The 21,707-nt window shown below is 36.8% G+C and overlaps 1 protein-coding gene and 1 long non-coding RNA gene across 3 annotated transcripts in view; one reads left to right on the top strand and one right to left on the bottom strand.

Annotated features, from left to right (window-relative positions):
- Nucleotides 1–1,033, bottom strand: part of LOC138170669 (elongation factor 1-alpha 1-like) — a 4,049-nt gene extending 3,016 nt beyond the window's left edge. Inside the window, exons 1-2 of the mRNA XM_069100152.1 lie at nucleotides 545–1,033; nucleotides 196–493 (exon numbers count right to left, since the gene is read on the bottom strand). Of these exons, the coding sequence (XP_068956253.1) occupies nucleotides 196–493; nucleotides 545–970 (724 nt within the window). The 5' untranslated portion in view covers nucleotides 971–1,033. The remainder of the gene's footprint in view (nucleotides 1–195; nucleotides 494–544) is intronic.
- LOC138170671 (uncharacterized) overlaps nucleotides 1–21,707 on the top strand; it is a 321,824-nt gene that overhangs the window by 58,547 nt on the left and 241,570 nt on the right. The gene's annotated exons all lie outside the window — the stretch shown is intronic.

Raw genomic sequence — 21,707 nt, 5'->3', positions numbered from 1 at the left:
GGGGGGGGGGGGGGGATGGTGCATACAGAGGGTACTGTAATGTAGCGTGTAGCGCAGGGGATCACCTTCACTACAGTAGCAATCTCAATAGGGCTTATTTTTGGGGGAGGGCTTATTTTAGAGGAATCTTACACAGTAAGGGGAGGGCTTATTTTCGGGATAGGTCTTATTATCGGGGAAACAAGGTAGTACAATTACGGCCAATCTTGTAGACATCTTGGAGGGGTAGACGAAGGGGCTTGTCAGTTGGACAAGTTGGTGGCAGAATGCAATCCAAAGCTTCAAGCAGTGTAGTTCCATTAGCATTGCCATCCTTACGAGTGACTTTCCATCCCTTGAACCAAGGCATATTAGAGCTTGGCTCCAGCATGTTGTCACCATTCCAACCTGAAATCGGCACAAAAGCTACTATGTCAGGGTTGTAGCCAATCTTCTTAATATAGCTACTGACTTCCTTGACCATTTCCTCATATCTCTTCTGGCTGTAGGGGGGCTCGGTGGAATCCATTTTGTTTACATCAACAATCAGTTGTTTTACACCTACTGTGTATGCCAGAAGGGCATGCTCATGGGTCTGCCCATTCTTTGAGATACCAGCTTCAAATTCACCAACACCAGCAGCAACAATCAGGACAGCACATTCAGCCTGAGATGTGCCTGTAATCGTATTCTTGATAAAGTCTCTGTGTCCTGGAGCATCAATAATGGTCACATAGTACTTGCTTTTCTCAAATTTCCACAGGGAGATAGCAATAGTGATACCATGCTCACGTTCAGCCTTCAGTTTATCCAAGACCCAGGCATATTTGAAGGATCCCTTTCCCATCTCAGCAGCCTCCTTCTCGAACTTCTCAATGGTTATCTTATCAATTCCACCACATTTGTAGATAAGGTGGCCCATGGTGATGGATTTGCCTGAATCTGCATGTCCAAAGACGACAATTTTAATGTGAGTCTTTTCCTTGCCCATTTTTGTGGAGGTTTAGCGATGGTTTTCACAACACCTGTGTTCTGGTGGCAAACCCGTTGCGAAAAAGCTTTACTAGTGAATTCTATCAAACATTTAAAGAACAATTGATTCCAATACTCTAAAAACTATTTGGGAAAATTAGTGAAGGAGTCCTACCAAATTCTTTCTATGGCACAAATAGGGTACTGATAACTAAATCAGGAAGAGATAAAACAGAGAAAGAAAATTATAGACCAATCACCCTCATGAATATAGATGCAAAAATTCTAAATAAAATACTAGCAAAAAGACTACAGCAACTTATCTCAAGAATAATACACTTTGATCAGGTAGGATTTATTCCAGGAATGCAAGGATGGTTTAATATTAGGAAAACCATCAGTATAATTGAGCATATCAACAATAAACGTAGCAGAAACCATATAATCATCTCAATAGATGCAGAAAAGGCTTTTGACAAAACACAACATCGATTCCTATTAAAAACATTAGAAAGAACAAGAATAATGGAGCCTTCCTTAAAATAATAGGTAGCTTCTATTTAAAGCCATCAGCAAGTATTATATGTAATGGGGAGAAGCTAGAAGCATTTCCCATAAGATCAGGGGTGACACAAGGGTGTCCACTATCACCCCTCTTATTCAATCTGGTACTAGAAATGTTAGCCGTAGCAATTAGAGAAGAAAAAGAAATCAAAGGAATCAAATTCGGCAAAGAAGAGACCAAGCTCTCACTCTTTGCAGATGATATGATGATATACTTAGAGAATCCTAGAGAATCAAGTAAAAAAACTACTTGAGACAATAAATAAATTTGGCAAAGTTGCAGGGTATAAAATAAAACCACATAAATCCTCGGCATTCCTATATATTTCCAATGAAATTCAACAGCAAGAGATAGAAAGAGAAATCCCATTTAAAGTTACTGTAGACATTATAAAATATTTGGGAATCTACCTGCCAAAACAAACCCAGGACCTATATGACCACAACTACAAAACACTTTTCACAAAAATAAAGTTAGATCTAACTAATTAGAAAAATATCAATAGCTTGTGGCTGGGTCGAGCTAATATAATAAAAATGACAATTTTACCTAAATTAAATTATATATTTAGTACCATACCAATTAATTTACCAAAAAAAACCTACTTTATAGATCTAGAAAAAATAGTAACAAAATTCATTTGGAAGAATAAATGGTCCAGAATATCAAGGGGAATAATGAAAAGAAATGCTAGGGAAGGTGGACTAGCTATACCAGATTTTAATCTGTATTATAAAGCAGCAGTCATCAAAACTACTTGGTACTAGCTGAGGAATAGAGGAGTGGATCAATGGAATATATTAGGCACACAAGATTCAGAAGTCAATGACTATAGTAATCTATTATTTGACAAAAGCCAAGACCCTGGTTTTTGCGATAAGAACTCACTATTTGACAAAAACTGTTGGGAAAAGTGGAATATAGTATGGCAGAAACTGGGCATAGACCATTATCTAACACCATATACCAAAATCAAGTCTAAATGGATGCATGATCTAGGTATAAAGGTTGATACTCTAAGCAGTCTCGTAAAACAAGGAATATTTTATCTGTCAGACCTGTGGAGAGGGAAAGACTTTATGACTAAACAAGAATTAGAGAACATTATAAAATGTAAAATGGATAATTTTGACTACATGAAATTGAAAAGCTTCCGTAGAAACAAAGCCAATGTAACCAAGATTAAGAGGGAGATTGGAAATTGGGAAAGAATCTTTACAACCTATGTCTCTGACAAAGGACTCATTTCTAAAATATACAGAGAATTGAGTCAAATTTATATGAATACAAGTCATTCCCCAATTGATAAACGGTCAAAGGATATGAACAGGAAATTTTCAGAGAAGGAAATTGAAGATATCTATAAGCACATGAAGTAATGCTGTAAATCACTATTCATTAGAGAAATGCAAATCAAAGCAACTCTGAGGTACCACATCTCACCAGTCAGATTGGCTAAGATGACAAAACAGGAAAATGACAAATGCTGGAGAGGATGTGGGCAAATTGGAACACTAATGCATTGCTGGTGGAGTTGTGAACTGATCCAGCCTTTCTGGAGAGCAATCTGGAATTATGCCGAAAGGGCTATAAATAATTTCATACCATTTGACCCAGCAATACCACTCCTAGGGTTATATCCCAAAGAGATCATAGAAGTGGGAGGAAGACCCATATATACAAAACTGTTTATAGCAGCTCTTTTTGTGGTGGCAAAGAATTGGAAATTAAGGGGATGCCCATCAATTGGGGGAATGATTGCACAAGTTGTGGTATATGCATGTTATGGAATACTATTGTGCTATAAGAAACAAGGAGCAGACGGTCTTCATATTTACCTGGAGAGGCTTATGAAAACTGATGCTGAGTGAGAAGAGTAGAACCAAGAGAAATTTGTACATAATTACAGACACAATGTATTTGTGATGACCAACTCTGATAGACTGGACCATTCCCAGCAATGCAGTGATATAAGCCAATCCCAAAAGACTCATGATGGAGAGAAATATGTGCATCCAGAGAAAGAACTAGAAAGAACTGAGTTAATATACAGGTAAAAGCAAAATACCTGATCTTCTTCCTTCTCTTGTTTGGTTTTATGTCCTCTTTACCATTTTTCATTCCATCTGATACAATCCATCTTTATAACCTGACTAATGAACGTATTTACAGATCCTCTACTTGACTATATGCTGCCATGGTGGGGGGAGGAAAGGGAAGGGGACAAAATGTGAAACTCAAGGAATTGTGGAATTGAATCCTGTAAACTTAAAGGAAACAAATTAATTAAAAAATTTTAAAAAGAGAAAAAAGAGCATGTGCTTTGGGAAGCATGCAGCTATTATAGCATCCATCTACATATATATATTTTTTAAGCAATTGGGGTTAAGTAACTTGCTCAAGGTTACACGACCAGTTATTTCTGGGTGTGGTGCTGAGTATCTGAGCCCGGATTTGATCCAGGTCATCCCAACACTGGAGCCAGTGCTCTTACTCGCTGAGCCACCTGGCCGCCCCTAAGCAATTGGGGTTAAGTAACTTGCTTAAGGTTACACGGCCAGGTGTTTCTGGGTGGGTGCTAAGTGTCTGGGCCCGGGATTCGATCTCCAGGTCTTCTCAACACTGGAGCCGGTGCTCTTACTCGCTGTGCTACCTGGTCGCCCCCCATCTACATAAATTTTCAGGAGATCTATGGAAGTTTGATATAATTTGTTGTTCTAGACAAATATGTAAGTTTTACCTACCACATTTATCATATCTAGATACTTAAAAGAGTTTAATGATGATCATCTATAAAACAAATCCAATATAAAATGGGAAGAAAAAATTTCTGCAGTGAAAGCTTGGAAATACTAGCTAGTGCCACTGGCTGTATCTACAGCAGAATCCATTGGACAGAACCTATTTGGAGAGTCCATGATTGTACAGTACTTCAGGATTTCCTTATACTTATTCTATGGAATGAAAGCAAGAGAGGCAGAAGGAATAGTTTAAGGATGATGGTCATTCATTCAGAAGCACATTCCTTTACAACCCTCCAGTGAGCTAAATTCAGGTGTAGGATTGGCAAACGTTTAATACTTGGCTTTCCAGGACAATATTTGTAAAAATTTAAATCTGAATTATTACCATTTTTTTCATCACTTTCTTATATATGTGGTCATGAAAATAACAAATCAAGTCCAGGTTTGTAGCTCATGATGACTTTTGAGGCAAATGCTTACTCTCACTGAAAAATGAACAATCTCTTGAATCAGTTTTAGTTCATTCCAAAACATCCCTGCCTAGGTTCCAAAAGCAGGAGAATGGGTCTTCCATTTTCTTTGTCTTTTACAATGACATCCAAAGTTTCTCACACACATTAGTTAAATCAATGTTGAATAGGTACAACTAATCTGTGATATTGCTGGGAGAATTTTGCCTCTTTATAACAAAGGTGTTAGACATTCAGAAAGGAAATAGACACAATTTCATACCACCAACATTATACCAGTTGGGACTGCAGCCAAGAAAAAAGGATATCATTCACAAATATTCAGTGTAGAAAGAATGGCTCATCATGTAAAAAGATTAAATCAATTAAAATAAATATAAATCGGTTATGAATAAAATAGGAATGCCTAGATACATAAGTATTTGCGTACATATATTTACCCCAATATATTCCCTTAAATACATGTGTATTTTGTTTTGTGATACTGCCACATTATTTAAAATACCTTATAAAACTATAGCAGTTACTGCATATTTATTAACATTAACTTAAAAATAATGACACATTTATTTGACCCTTAGTTTAAAAAGTACTTTCATCGCAACAGCTCTATTGAAAATTATTTGAGTACTCCTAGCTTCATTTCACAAATAAGGAAAATGAGACTTGATGAGGGTAAAATACATTCCCATAGTAAAATAACTTCTCAGCATTAGAATTAGAATTCACATCCATCTCTCCCGGCAGTGTACCATGTAATCTCTTCATCGTACCATGTTATGTTGTCCCTAAAATTAGGACCTATCATAGGTGACTAAGAAAATGTCTTTTTTATGGGGGTGGCTAAGTAGTACAGTGAATAGAGCACCAGTCCTGGAGTCAGGAGGACCTGGGTTCAAATGCAGCCTCAGACACTAAACACTTACTAGCTGTGTGACTTTAGGCAAGTCACTTAATCCCAATTGCCCTGCTTTCCCCCTTCCAAAAAGCAAAAAACCAAAACAAAAAAGAAACCAAAAATGTCTTTTATCCTTTGCTTTTCATATTATAATAACAGCATTAACAATTTTAATAACTACATTATTTGTAAAGGCATAGAAAGGATTCTAAAATGAGCCTTTAGCTGGTGTACAAAATGGGATCTAACATATTAGGTGTTATGATCTAACATATTAGGTGTAATGAAAACTTGTTAAAGTATTAGAGTAGTTACTTAAAAAAAAGGTTTGTGTCTTTCAGTGTCAGTCATCAGGAAAATGCTTTTACACCATCATCCCTTATCACTGGATAAGGAATGGGAAGTCCCTTGGACATGAATTTAAACTTTTCTAAGGGTTTTGTGAAAAAGACAGATCAGGAGATTGAAAGCAAGACCTCCTTGGGTTTTTCTGTCTGTTCAATCTTGTTTCCAAGTCATTATCACAACAGAAGTGAATATAGCTTCAGACCTTAGTATGTACTAAGGATGTCAGAGGGGTTGAGAGCTCTTCCCATCTGCTTTGTTAAAATGACCCCTTTTCCTCCCCCTGGTCTTGGTAACCCAGGTCCTGAATAATGCTTATTCCTTGTCCCTGGGTCAGGGAAGCAATCTACATTTATATTACCAGCTGAGTCATCAAGTCACACAGCCCTCAGAAAGAAAGTTTTGGTGTTTGTTTAGGAAAGGAAATATATTTGTAGATAAAAGCCATTTACAGGAAAACCTCCATGTCCTAAAAATTCAGGAGAAATATTCAAGGGCTATAAACAGCCAGCTAAAGCAATATTTTTTTCAAAGTCTCATATAAGAGAAAGTATAATAACAATATAAAAACAAAAGCATAATGGACAGTCTTAGGCTGTCAGAAAAGGAGTTTTGTTTGTGTCTTTTCTCACCACACTGTTCTGTGGTATGAGAATCTCTTTGCAGTACCTTCAAGGCTGCTGCATAGAAAGCTGCTGCCTTGGAATCTTTTCACTACTTCTACAAAATAGCTCAGGACATTTTAAACATATCCAGTGCTAAAGTAAGACCCCAAGGAGGAAGCTTCTTGTGTTCCAAACCCACTCTGAATGTCTTCTATTACCCCCTGTTAGAATCCTGAACCGCAATCATTCAGTTGAATTGGAAAGAAATTTTGTGCTTAAACACTGCTCTGCCGTGTTAAGAGTGAACAGCCAAGCTGAATTATTTCTCCTAGCCAACCCTGCTTTCTAGCCTGATACACGGTGACACATCCTGCTCCCTAAATCACCCCAGCTTTAATCTCCCAGCTCTGCTGAAGTGACTGGGTTGACGAGAGCCTAAATCCTTGCAAATATGCCACTGCTGGACTCTGTTCAGCTGGAAAAGCTACCAGGGAACAACCACTGGGAATGGGTTTTGCTTATATGGGAAGGCCTCCCAGCCACTGCTTTAACTTCAGTGACCTTATTCTCCCACACTTAAGTTTAGTGAGGAACTTGGCGAGTCAGGAGAAAAAGGGAAAAGGGGGAAAAAAACAGTTTTCAGAATTTTGGTTGGCAAGGCTGTGAGCTACTGAGAGCATTTGAATCCCAGGGAAAGAGGCCAATTGTGATTACTGAGGCACATTCCTTCTTCTCTGTAAATAGCATACTTTATCCTACACATGTCCTTTGTCAGGATATTCTCGGCTGATGATAAGTACACCTGCTCACGAGTAGTTGCTTTTATTTCTCTTCGAAAATACTGGAAATGCATCAAGAATTACATTTCAAAAGGGCCTCAGCCCCATATTCAGGCTTCTTTTTTACTGTTGAAGGTTGGATGCTGGCTTCTGGTTAGCTTAATTGTTGGCTAGCCGACTTCCAACACTTCTTATTCTGCCCACAGTGAAATGTAAAACCTCCAAAGGAAGCTAGCACATATGGATAGGAATGATTCTGATTTCCTGCCTGTCAGCACTATGGTGAGGTAGGAGCCAAGTGAAGCTTCATTTCTTAGTTGACTTTAACTCCTAACTGGCTGAGTATCCCATTTTACAGATAAAGAAACTGAGACACAATGAAAAGAAACAGAGCAGGGATTTTTAAGCATTTTTTTCATCATGGACCCCTTTGGCAATTTGGTGAATACTATGGACCCCTTCTCAGAATAATATTCTATTCAATTATATGAAAATGCACTTATAAAATATATTTTTTAAAAAGTTCATGAACCCTAAATGAATAATCCCTGTAATAAAGCAAGGAAATGAAAATACAAATGGTGAGAAGCAGTGGAGAATGCCTTAGATTTGGATACAAAACCTGAATTTAAATGCCTTCTCTATTATTTACTCTTAATGGGGTCTTAGGAACTTACTTATGAGTCTCAGGTCCCACATCTCTTAAATGAGATAGTTGCATCTGATGACCTCTGAAGTCCTTTCAAGATCTATTTCTTTTTTTTTTTTGCTTTTTGGAGGGCAATTGGGGTTAAGTAACTTGCCCAAGTTCACACAGCTAGTTTTTTTGAGTTAAGTGTCTGAGGCAAGATTTGAACTCAGGTTCTCCTGACTCCAGGGCCAGTGCTCTATTCACTGTGCTACCTAGCCGCCCCTCCTCAAGATCTATTTCTATGATATTATGATACTGACTGGGTCTAGTTTAGACTCTGACATTACCTGAGTGACCTAAATCCCTTAATAATGTCTCTGGGGCTTAATTTCTTCATTATCTGTGAAACAGAGGTAGTGGGATTGATTGAACAGATAGTATTTAATGTCCCTCCCAACTCTAAATTTATTTTAGTCATAGAGTTTTCTAGAATCAGAAATTCTCAGAATGCTGATGCCTTGTCTAGACCAATCTCCTCATTCCACGGAGAAAGAAGCAACAGACCTTAAGAGGAAAAGCTGAAAGAGCACTCATTTGAGATTTAGAATGCCTCAGTTTGGTTTCTGCTTCTGTTGTTGCTAATCATTCATTTTTGTAGAGGACCAATGTCATTATAACGGTGACTTTCTGCCTCTGACTCATATTTATGTGAATTTGGGCAAGATATTTAATGTCCCTGAACCTCAGTTTCCTTGTTTGTCAAATGATGGAGTTGTATTAAATGGCTTTGAAGGTCCCTTACAATTCTAAAGTAATCAGTCTTTTAATTGTCCAAGGTTAAAGAAATAGTGAGTGCCCCAAACATATACTAGCCAAATGTTCTAATGTGCTCTAAGTACAGTTATAATGGTTTCAGTCTCCTTCCAAAATCCAAGTACTATACTTAGTGCTATACTTAAAATGTAGATACTCTCTCAAAAATAATGTTTGTGTCTTAATTACACATAGAATTACAAGGCTTTAAAAATGAAATTTGTTTTTAATCTTGTGTTTGAAAGAAATCACTTTCTAAATCTCACTCATTGTAAAATGAATTAAGAAAATTAGAATGGATTCAGATTATTTTCAATCCAGAGAGAGAAAAGGGAGAGGTTTTTCAGAGATATGGGGAGATATAGAGAGAGTGAGTGAGAAACTGAGAGACATAGAGAGGGAGAGGGGGAGAGAGAGAGAAAGAGAGAGAGAGAGAGAGAGAGAGAGAGAGAGAGAGAGAGAGAGAGAGAGAGAGAGAGAGAGAGAATTTCTTTACAGCAGTTCATTTCTTTAAGTTGGCATGTTACACAAATGGCCACTAACCCATCTTTGTAAAGAACTTATAACATCATTTATTTTTGTGAAAGGTTGCAGGCACCAGCCTCTTGCTTCATTATTCTATTAGGAAAGACCTGTTCATATGCATTTACAACTCACATTGGATATGTCAAAATGTGATAAGTTAGGGCTAATTGATTTCACCCTCAGATTAGTCACATGGCAATCAAAGCTTTATCCCTAGTCTTTCCTGTAGGTGAAGTAATACCACATTAGTATGAGAGTCAATGCTATGTCAGAGTTTTCAAATAGTAATCTGAACACCTAATATTTGGCATTAACTGAGTGCTACAGCTCTCCAATGTGGCAGCTAACCAATTACAAAGAGAATTAAATCTTCAAATGTTGCAGGACCAATGTGCCTTAGAACACTCTCCAATCACCAGTAAAAATTAACCCTTGCTCTTTCCTGAAAAACATCCACCTTGTTTACTTCCAATAAACATTCTAATTTCCACTCACAGAGGAGAAAATAGGATTCTCTGAACACAATGGAACAATAAACACTGGTAAGAAAAGAGAAAAAATGACCAGCCTGGCATGTAATATGCTCTTCCTCTCTGTATATATCCTATGTGGATGGGGATGATTTGATTTACTTTCCATATCAAAAGCAATATCTTTCCTAAGGCAATATTAGAATAGTTTTTAATGATAGTGAACTGTGCAGTGATGACTTTTTTATATAAATTTAATGATTTTTACCTTAGGCCCTGTTATTTGAAAACCTATATGAAATCAGATGAATGCTAGCTAAACACTGCTCTACTGGAGGTGAGCATGGGCTTTAAAGTGATAATGTCTTAATTGCCAAGATTTCATTACCAGGGACATAGTGGTGACAAGTTTAAGAGAGAATAACATTTCAGGATTAATGCTTTAAATTAACAATCCACAACTTTATAGGCTCAATTGCAATTTATCTTGCTAAAGATAGTCAACGTTGGTATTCAGAGATCCTTCTTACATTTTCTAGGGTTTCTTGGCCTTATTAATTCAAATCTTGCTTTCAATGCATGCATGTAGCCAAGATAATTATTAGAAGGAGAGATCAAAGCAAGCATATTATAGTCCTATTCCATTTTCTGCTGATGTGAGTGATCTGCCTCTCCTTTGATGTTGTATGCTTCTACAGTGAAAGTACAGAGGATAAAAATACTACACCATGTAATCTGGCATTTATCCCATGAGAGCAGAATTCCAAATTGTGACAGATGTCAAGAAGTTAAAAAAATAACTTAAAAGAGCCCTATGCTTTATAAAGTGACACACTCTGCATTTAAACACCATCATACATCATTTTCCATTACAAATTTAGTTCCTGATATAAAATTCAAAGAATTTCTGTAACTTTAGTGGAGGAAAATGACAGCAATACTTTACAAAATAGTTACCATATTTACTAGTAGTTACGTTAAAACTGTGCCTTACCCTTTATCCAACTGAATTCTTTTTGGGGGAGTGGGGGTGGGTGGGGATTCACTAATAATATCTTTGTGCCTGCACAGATCCAGAGCCAAATGTTTAAGTTGGTACTCTACAAATATTGCCAGCAGGGTTTGATTTTCTCTGAAGCTTATATCACTTGAGGTCATAAGACAGAGCTACTGTCAGATCTCTGAACTAAACTGCTTTGTTGATCAACCTACCAATTAATACTTAAGTAGTGGGTTTCCATATAATGATACCTTTCTCAAATTGCACTATTGTTGCTCTATTAGCATTTATTGTATGCTGAACACAGTGGGTCTTATATTAGTTTGTTATATTATTTCTTGGGAAAATAATAACTGCTTCATTTTGGGGTCTATATTAACTATTTCTGGACACTTGAGTAACATTTAGTAAATTACATTTTATGATAAGGTAAATGGAACCCTCCCAATGGAGCGGAACTTATTTACCATCATTCCGAACCCAGTAGCAGAATTTGGCCTTTTCTACTTTGGACCCAGATCCCTCAATGACCCTGCATTTTGGAGTGTATACATGTGTGTTTGTGTGTGTGTTTTGACAGGAAAATGGAAATTATTTGGACTTCATGGCTGTCACCTCTGGATCAGTATAGCTACTACTGAGAAAATTGGTTTTAAGAGTATGATTTAGTCCACACACTTCACTTCAAATCTAAATCAAAACCACTTTTAATTTTGAAAAATAATAGTTTCATTCTATCCTATTTCCCCTCTAAAGACTTCCTTTACTTTTGAAATACCAGACCTTAACTGGAAGCTTAGGTGACAAAGCATAGAAAAAAAGAGTTATCGCAAGAATTGTGCTTCTGTCTTCTCTACAAAGTAGAACAGTGTTCAAACATGAAAGTGTGGAACACATTTCATCAGGACTATCTTGAATATACACTTAATGGATAAATGTACTCAGAATAAACACAAAAGGAAGTATAAGAGGGCAGTAAATAAATTGTGTGTTGCAGTGAAAAAGACTGCTGGGCCTAGAGTCATGAAGACTCCTCTTTCTGAGTTCAAATCTGGCCTCAGATATTTACTAGCACTATGACCCTGGGAAAGTCACTTAACCCTGTTTGACTCAGTCTCCTCTTCTGTAAAAGGAGCTAGAGAAGGAAACCACTCTAATATATCTACTAACAAAACCCCCAAAAGGGATGAGGAACAGTCAAACAGGACTGAAAAAACACTAAACAACAATAACAAATGATTGGAAATTTGATAATAAATTTTATAAAAAACTGAAAAAGTACTTTATACAACTTATATGAGAAAATTATAATTATAATACTTAAACCAATAAAATTAAAGTGAAGAATTATAGAAAAATATCATTAATGAATATTTTATGTTTTAAATAAAATCCTGTCAAATGGATTACTGCAATTTACTCAAGAGATCATTCTACAATAGTTTCAACTGGACAGTTAGGATGTTATTAAAAACAATCAACATGATCATATTAAAAAAAACATTCAAAACCAAATGACTGTCTCAACAGATAGTGAAAAAGTTTTGACAAAATACATAAGTCCAAAATGATAACAACAACAAAAAGTATAGGCATAAAAGGATCTCTTTTATTGTGATAAAACTACCTAAAACATAAAGCAAACACTATATGGAATAGGGCTATACTAGAATCTCTCTATATAAATATAGTAGGAAAGCAAGAATATCCTTTGTTTTCCTACTATTGTTTCATATAGTTCAAGACACAGAGTTAAGCAAAATGTATACAAAACTGTTTCTAGTTCTACATAACATGATGGTTTACTTAGAAAATCCTACTGAATCAAAAAGGAACTGAGATAATTTCCCTCCAAAAAAGCTAAAAAAGAACAAAAAGAAAAAAAAAGAAATAGATCTTGAAAGGACTCAAGAGGTCATGAGATGCAGCTATTACAAAACTTGTACTCAACCACAATCACAACAGTTTCAGGCTAGAAAATTAACCAACAAAAATCAATAAAATTTTTTGTAATAATAATAAAAAATCTAAGTCCAAGTATAAGTATAAACTAAGATAACTACAAAAAGGTATAAAACTTAGAAAGCCAGTCTATCAACAATATTCAATAAATATATAATTCAAAATTATATAATATGCCTTATAGAAATAAGGAACAGCATAAGTAGTTGGAGAAATATTCAGTATTCAGTGTTAATGGAATGACAATACAGATTTGATCTAACACCAATTAAATTACCAGAGGGATACTTTGTAGAACTAGAAAAAAAATAATAAGAAGAGATTTATTTGGAAGAAAAAAAAAGGTTCAGAACATCAAGGGAAATAATGAAAGAAAAAAAGGAATGAAAGGGGTTAGTATTTGCAGAAGCCAACCTGTATTATAAAACAGCAATCATCAAAACCATTTGGTATTGGTTAAAAAACAACAACAACAACAGAAAAGTAGGTCAATGCAAAAGCTAGGCAAGAGAGAATTAGAAATAATGGAACTCAATAACCTAGTGCTTGGTAACTCTGAAAATATAAATTACCTAGGAAACAATTTCCTGTTTGATTAGAACTGCTGAGAAAACTGAAAGTAGTATGACAGAAATTAGGTTTATATCAACATCTTACAGTGTAAAACATAAAAAAATTAAAATGGATTTATGACCTGAATATTAAAGATCACACAATAAAAAAGTGAAACAGATCAGATACCTTTCTCAGCAACAGGTAGGAGATGAATTCCTCATTGAATAATATTGGATAGAAACAATTTTAACAGATAAAACAAATAAATTATGTTAAATTGAAAACTTTTCTCAGAAATAAAATTAATTCATTTCAGTAAGGAGGAATATATAAAGTTGTGAAATAAACCTTTTTATCAATTATTTCTCAAAAAGTTTGGAAATCAAAGATATATAGATATTATTCCCTTATAATATTCTATTATACAGGAACACTGACTTCCTATTCTTTACATAAAACATTCCATCTTTGGACTCCTTTTTTGCCACCTGGAATTCTTCGTCCTAACTTCCACTTCCTAACTTCCCCAGTTTCTTTCGGTCTTCAACTGAAATCCTACTTTAGGGAAGAAGCTTTTCTTTTTTCTCTTTAAAGTTTTCCCTCTGAGATTTTTGCAATTTTTCTTCTATGTCTTATTTGTATGTAGTTGTTTCCTGTCTTTTCCCCATTAGATTGTGAACTTTTTGAGGGCAGTAATTATTTTTGTTTTTGTTTTTCTGCACCTTAGTGCTTGGCACAGTGACTGACAGGTAATAGATATTTAACAAATACTTATTGACTTGATTATAACATAATAAAACCTACTCTCTGATAGATAAGTAATTGATGGATTTAAACAAATAGTAATCAAAAGAATTTCACATAGTCAACAACCATATGAAAGAATACTTCAAACCGCTAATAATCATGCCGAACAAAACAATCCAGTAAATTAGCAAAGAAGAGACTGGAACTGTCCATGGTGTGTGATGGAATCCTAATAAAGCTGCTCCCAGCCCCAATATTCTAACTTCATTATAGGCCCCACTCACTGTACCTCCCCCACCTCCCCCAAGGTCCTAACTTTTTCATATATGCCTAACTGCTCACTGGAACAACAAGTGTATTCCTGAACTCTTATTTCCTACAGAAACAGGTGTGTTCATGTGATGGGAACTCAGTTACTGCCTCTACCTCGTCACTGCCCCAAGACCCATTCCCACAGAAACAGATGTTTTCTTGTAATCAACCCTATCACATCATCTATCTAGCCCACGACAGGACCATGATACCTAACTATCTTGACCTAGCAGGACCACAATAGCTAGCCTATTGGAGGGCAGCATGACCAAATGTTTAACCACTGAACCATAGATGGGAACCCTCCTCCATTATCTAATCCCTTAACAAACCTCACCTGCCTTTTTAATATTCATGATTTATTTTATGTAATTACATCTTTGCTCTACAAAAATCCATCTTGCTTTCTCTGAAGCTACTAGTTCCTCTTGGAACTTAGCCCACTTCATGAGAGGAATCAATATCAATAAATGCCTATACCTGGATTAGAGGTGGTCTGACTGAATTCTTTGAGATGGTTCTACCACAGCACATCATGAAACCACAACAGTTTTTGGGTGGGCAGAGCCCTCACCCCAACAGTGTGGAGATTGTGGAAAGATTGGAACACTAATATGTTGCTGAGGTAGCTAAGAATACTTAAACCAGGGCAGCCAGTTGGCTCAGTGAGTAAGAGCACTTCATTATAGGCCCCACTCGCTGTACCTCCCCCACCTCCCCCAAGGTCCTAACTTTTTCATATATGCCTAACTGCTCACTGGAACAACAAGTGTATCCCTGAACTCTTATTTCCTACAGAAACAGGTGTGTTCATGTGATGGGAACCCAGTTACTGCCTCTACCTCGTCACTGCCCCAAGACCCATTCCCACAGAAACATCAGATTTTGGCCCCAGTGTGGGGATGACTGAATCCGGGCTCAGATACTTAGCACCACACCCAGAAATAACTGGCTGTGTAACCTTGAGCAAGTTACTTAACCCCAATTGCTTAAAAAAAAGAATACTTAAACCATTCTGAAAAACCATTCAGAAATAGGGCAGTATGGTTAAAATACTCAGACCCTTTGACCTAGAGATACCATTGTTAGATATATGCCCCCAACGAGACCATTGACAAAAAAAAGAAAGTCTCTACATACACTAAAATATTGATAGCAGGGCTTTGAGGCAGCATATACAGCATAAATATCCATTGATTAGGGAACGACTAAACATACTGTGGTGCAGTAATATAATGTGCTTATTCCTAGGCTTTAAGAAATCGTGAATACTGAAGGACTACTGATGCAAAGTGAAGTGATCAAAGTCATGAAAACAATCTATCCAATAACTACAACAATGTCGTTGATAAAAATAAACAAAAATCATAGAACATAAATTTTGCAAAATGATAAAGAATATGCTTGATTATAAGAGACAGAAAAACCCAAAGCACATCTTTCTCCCTTCTTCTTTGTAGGTGTGGGAGATCTTCCAGTGTGGAAAATTCCACTTAATGTCATATTTTTTTCATTGTATCCATCAGTTTTGCTGAATTTTTCCTCCTGTTTTCCTTTTCTTTTTGGTTAAAATACTTTGCTTTTAAAAAGGGATAATTCTTTGAGAGGGAACAGGAAGAACAGTAAGAAAGAAATCTAGGTGATGTAAAAATAAGTGATAACCATAAAAACCTATCTTTAAAAGAGTGGATTTAAATGCAAAGTTTCTTCTTCATTCAGAATTGTTTAGATTTTCAGTCTTTTGGGATTTGGGGTTTTTCTCATCTTCTTAGGTAAAGTTATATCACATAGTTTAGGACTGTAATGAAATTAAGTGGAGAGTCACCAACAAAAGGAAATAGAATATAAGGCAAGGATGAAGGTGGCAGGGCTTCCTCCTACTCCTACCTCCACCACTTTACATTGAGCAGTCCCCAAAAGACTAGAATGCTATAGGTGTTGACTGCTATAACTGTTTTCCTCCCCAGCTCCATGCCTCTGGAGAGACAACAGAAGTGAAAATTAAGGTGGTAGGTGGAAAAGTATAAGGCTATATTGTTTTTGTTGTTGTGTAGTTTGTTTGCCTTTTCTTTTTTCCTAAGTTTGTAGGAGATCTGAGGGGAAAAATAAAACCGACAAAACAATTGGTGAGTTTATCTACTTCCTCTAGTTTATTTCATTTGGGTGCAATGGACAAACTTCTTTTTATAACTTTAATAAATGACATTCCTCTGACCTAATCTTATTTATTCTCAACATCTATGTTTGAACCTGTTCTTTTAATTTCCTTTGTAAAATAACATTTATATAACATTCTAATATTTAGATATATTTAATGTAATAATATAGGTATGTATGTATGTGTATATATATACACATACTTACATATATATATATATATATATTGTCCTTTAATGCTAGCAAAGAATTATGTAAGTATATGTATACACACTGTGTGTGTGTGAGTATGTGTCTTCTTAGTTGATCTTTACCTATCTGGGAGATAGGTGCTAGTATTATCCTCATTTTATAGATGAGGAAACTGAGGGTGATATAGATTAAGTGATATGGCCAGGGTCACATGGCTAGTAAGTGTCCAAGTTAGGATTTGAATTTAGGTTTTCCTAATTCCAATGGCAGCAATCCAGGGATGGGGAACCTGTGGTCTCGAGGTCAAATATGGCTTTCTAGGTCTTCAGTGGTGGGCCTTTGAGTGAATCCAAACTTCATAAAACAAATCCCCTTAGTAAAAGTATTCCTTCTGTTTGGATTCAGTAAAAGGAGTATACTTGAGGACCTAGAGGGCTACATGTGGCCTGGAGGCCCACCCTGCCAGTAATCTATCCTTGTACCACCTTACCTACATTCTCAGTTATCACATAGAGCCTCACCACAGTCCTGCGAAGTACATATTATAGTTATTACTATATTCATCTTACAAATGAGACAATGAGGCTCAAGAAAATTAAGTGATTTGTTCATTCCTACTCAATACCTGTCAAAGGCAAAATTCAAACCCAGGTTTTGCTGACTCTAAGTCTAGGACTCTAGCACTATCCTCAACAATACTTCTAATCTTCTCAGGCAAGGTAATGAAGTTGTTCTGGAATGGTTTGCATTTCCTATTATTCCTTTGTTCATCACTGGAATGATCTGCATAGATGTTCAATCACAAGTGAGAGAATGTACTTTCCTAGCTCAAAACAGAGATCTCACCTGTTTCTTCCCTCCCCCTAAATCCCTATCCTGTGGTTAGAGAGTTTTCCCTCTCTAATTGGGGGCATAATCAGGAGCCATTCATATAAGTGTAATTATACTTGGAAGTATAGGACAAAATTATTACCAACTTTGGGCCTTTAAATCAGGCTCTTTATTTCTTCATTTGTAAAATTAGGGGATTGGAATAGATTCCCTTTTAAAGTCCTTTCTAGCTTGAAATCTATGATCTTATGAGGAAAAATACCCTGTCCAAGTTTTTCAAAAGGGAATAAAAGTAGATAGCAAAAAGTAAATCCCTGTTTAGACTGATGTCAACCCTGGAAAAATATTTGAGAATTCATTGCTAAACAGGAAGTTGGTGAAACACTTATACAACAACAGAATGATCATTATAAGCCAGCATGGGTTCTCAAAAACATTCCACAAAAATCTAAACATGTAATAAAAAAAAATTAAAAAACGCTAATCATGTTTTTGTTTGTTTTTTCCTGATCTTTTTTTTTAAAGTAAAGCACCATGAAGACAGTTGTGTTCAGCAAGAAAAATGAAGACCCTTTCATTATATCCTGATAGATAGGATGAGGCCTGTATGATACAATATTTGGGTGGATTTATAGCTAGTTGAATAATCATATTCCAAGAGTGTTATTAATGCATCTCTGTCAAATTAGACACATGCTTCTTGAGGAATGCCACAAGACTCTGCTCTTGGCCTTGTCATTTTCCACATGTTTCTCAATAATTTGGATAAAATCAAATAAGGCACACTTTAACAAATTTTCTGATGCCACAAAGCTATGCAAAATAGCTAATGAATTTTATGACAAAATAAGAATTCAAATTATTTTCATTAGACTGAAACAATGACTGGCAAACAGAATGATAAATATTTAACAGATATAAATGTTACATTTCATAAAAAATTATAACTGATCAGCTCCCTGTGAACAGGAAAGCCCTGTCTTGATAGTAATTTAAATGAAATGTTTGAGAGTCTTCATCTGATAAATAATGATTTGAGTTAATTTTAGGACAAGTACTAAAAAGGACAATATAATATTACATGTCTTTAATGGTATTTCTAGATCAAAGGAGGTAATAATGTGCTCTACATAGATTAAAACATATGTATGTATGGTTTACAAACAAACAAGAAAATATCCAAAGGAAGCAATCATGATGATCAATAATAAGGAAACCATGCAATAAGAAAGATTGAAGGAGCTAATCTTATCTTAAAAAGTAGAAAATTTAAGTGATATATGTTCGATATTTTTATATCTTTAAGGGATGTTGAGAGAAAGAATTAGTAGGCTTAAATCCATGTGTTAAAATAATAACAGTTTCCATTTATTTAGCGCTTTAAAGTTTTCAAAACACATATATTTGATCTCATTTGATCACAAAAACCTAGCGAGATAGATGATATAACTAACCTCCTTTTATATATGAAGAAACTGAGACTCAGACTGGTTAAGTGATTAGGGATGCACAGTTAAAAAAACATTTGAATGGGGATATAAACCCAGTTCTTACTGGTTACAAGTCCAGTGATTTATGTACTAAGCCACTGGGACATTCCTCAGTTATGGTTTATGATGCAAAACCTTAGCTGTACCTTCATTGTTACTTGGCAAAACTTTTCTATATGTCTGGATTTCTATCTCATTCAGAGTTATTTTTTCCCCATCTTTTTTCTTCTTTTCCATTTTATCTCCAAACACCCATTATGCCACATTCTCACTGGAGATGAATTAACCTAACTGCTTCAATGAAAAGACTGAGATCAGGAGTAGAAGCACGACCTTCCCGTGGCTCCGGCTTCCACCCTCCCCAATCCATGTAAAAAGGGGACTCTAAACAAACTTTGGAGCTGCGGAACCCACAAAATGACAAAGAGAAGCTAACCTCCCGCTGAGGACAGCCTGGCAGGCCGGCAGGAATCGGCCATCCAGCACAGCGCTCTGGGAGCCAAGCCCAGCCCCATGCCGAGGCTTTAGCCCCAGGGCAGGCCTGACCAGCCGCCAGCCAGAGGGACTCCAGATCAGCAGCAACTGTGGCCGTTTCCAGATTTATCAATACATAGATGCGAAGGACAAGGTGAGAGGCCAGTGCAGTCTGGACACGTGGCAGCTTCAGCTCCTGGCCTGCAGAGTGTAGGGGGACCAAGCACCAGTCTGAGGGGTAATCGCTCTTGCTTTAACCTGCTTGGATCTGGATTGCAGTCTAGGGTGGAGGTCCTGGGGTGTGTGTCCAGCTTGCCAGAGTGTGTGGAGACCTCAGAGAGGGCACCCATCTAATACCTCCGGCAGCTGAGAAAACCCCAGCGTTTGGGACGAAAACTCCCCTGTCTGGTGGCAGAGTCCTACTGTGGCAAAAAGCCCAAAAGTCAAATCATTGAGTGGCAAAATGAGCAGGCAAAGGAAACAAAGCAGACAGAAGATTCCAACATTACACTCCTATTTTGGGGATAAGAAGGAGCAAGGCATGGAACAGGAGGAAAACAGTTAAGTCAGAACTCCTGCACCAAAAGCTTCAAAGGAAAATACAATTACAGGCCATAGAGGACCTTAAGAAGCAGATAAGAGAAGTGGAGGAAAAATTGGGAAGAGAAATGAGAACAATGCAAGAAAATTATGAAATGAGAGTCAACAGCCTGACTGAAGAAAATAATACCTTAAAAAACAGACTGACTCAAATGGCAAAGGAGGCTCAAAAAGGCAATGAGGAGAACGCCTTAAAAAGTCGAATTTGCCAGATGGAAAAAGAATCTCAAAAGCTCACTGAGGAGAATCATTGCTTCAGAATTACATTGGAGCAAATGGAAGCTAATGACTTTATGAGAAATCAAGATGCTGTTAAACAGATCCAAACAAATGAAAGAATAGAAGGCAATGTGAAATATCTCATGGGAAAAACCACTGACCTGGAAAATAGATCCAGGAGAGATAATTTAAAAATTATTGGACTGCCTGAGAGCCATGACCAAAGTAAGAGCCTGGAAAGCATCCTCCAGGAAGTTCTCAAAGAAAACTGCCCTGATGTTTTAGAACCAGAGGGAAAAATCGAGGTTGAAAGAATCCACCGATCACCTCCTGAAAAAGATCCCAAAAAGAAAACTCCTAGGAATATTATAACCAGTTTCCGGAATTCCCAGATTAAGGAGAGAATATTACAAGCAGCCAGGAAGAAACAATTTCAATATTGTGGAAACACAATCAGGATAACGCAGGATCTGGCAGCTTCTACACTGAGGGATCGAAGGGCCTGGAATGTGATATTCCGGAGGTCAAGGGAGCTGGGATTACAACCAAGAGTCACCTACCCAGCAAAACTGAGTATCATGTTTCAGGGGAAAATATGGTCATTCAATGGAATACAGGACTTTCAAGCATTCTTGCTGAAAAAACCAGAGTTGAATAGAAAATTTGACATTCGGATACAAGAAGCAAGAGAAGCATGAGAAGGTAAACAGGGAAAAGAAATCATAAGGAACTTATCAAAGTTGAACTATTTTTTTTTTGAAGCAATCGGTGTTGAGTGGCTTGTTCGGGGTTGCATGGCCAGTTATTGTTTCTGGGTGTGGTGCTGGGTGTCTGGGCTCGGATTTGATCCGGGTCGTCCCGGCACTGGAGCCGGTTCTCTTACTCGCTGAGCCACCTGGCCAAAGTTGAACTATTAACATTCCTACATGGAAAAACAATAATTCCAACCTATGAAACTTTTCTCAGTAGTTGAAGGGATTAGAAATATATGAGGGTATGTGGGCATATGAATACATATGTGAATGTGTGTATATACGTTTACAGGTATACATAGATAGAGGGCATGGGACCAATTTAACAGGAAGGGATGATACTTAAAAGGTGAAATTAAGAGGTGAGAGGAATATAATGAGAGGAGATGGGGAGAGACAGAGTGGGGCAAACTATCTCATACAGAAGAGGCAAGGGAAAATGGTTACAATGGAGGGGAAGAATAGGAAGGCAAAAGGGAATAGGTCAACCTTATTCCTATTGAATCTGGCTTGAGAAGGGAGGGAAATACACACTAAATAGGGGATCTCACCCTCCAGGAGAATAGAGGGGGAAGGGGATGTGAGGGGGGATGATGGAAGGGAGGGCAGGCTGGGGGGGG

Source organism: Petaurus breviceps, unplaced genomic scaffold, assembly GCF_028583685.1.
Source record: "Petaurus breviceps papuanus isolate PSGF00001 unplaced genomic scaffold, PetGlider_PUasm1.0 38, whole genome shotgun sequence".
Lineage (NCBI taxonomy): Eukaryota > Metazoa > Chordata > Mammalia > Diprotodontia > Petauridae > Petaurus > Petaurus breviceps.
This window is presented reverse-complemented; position numbering and strand designations above follow the sequence as displayed.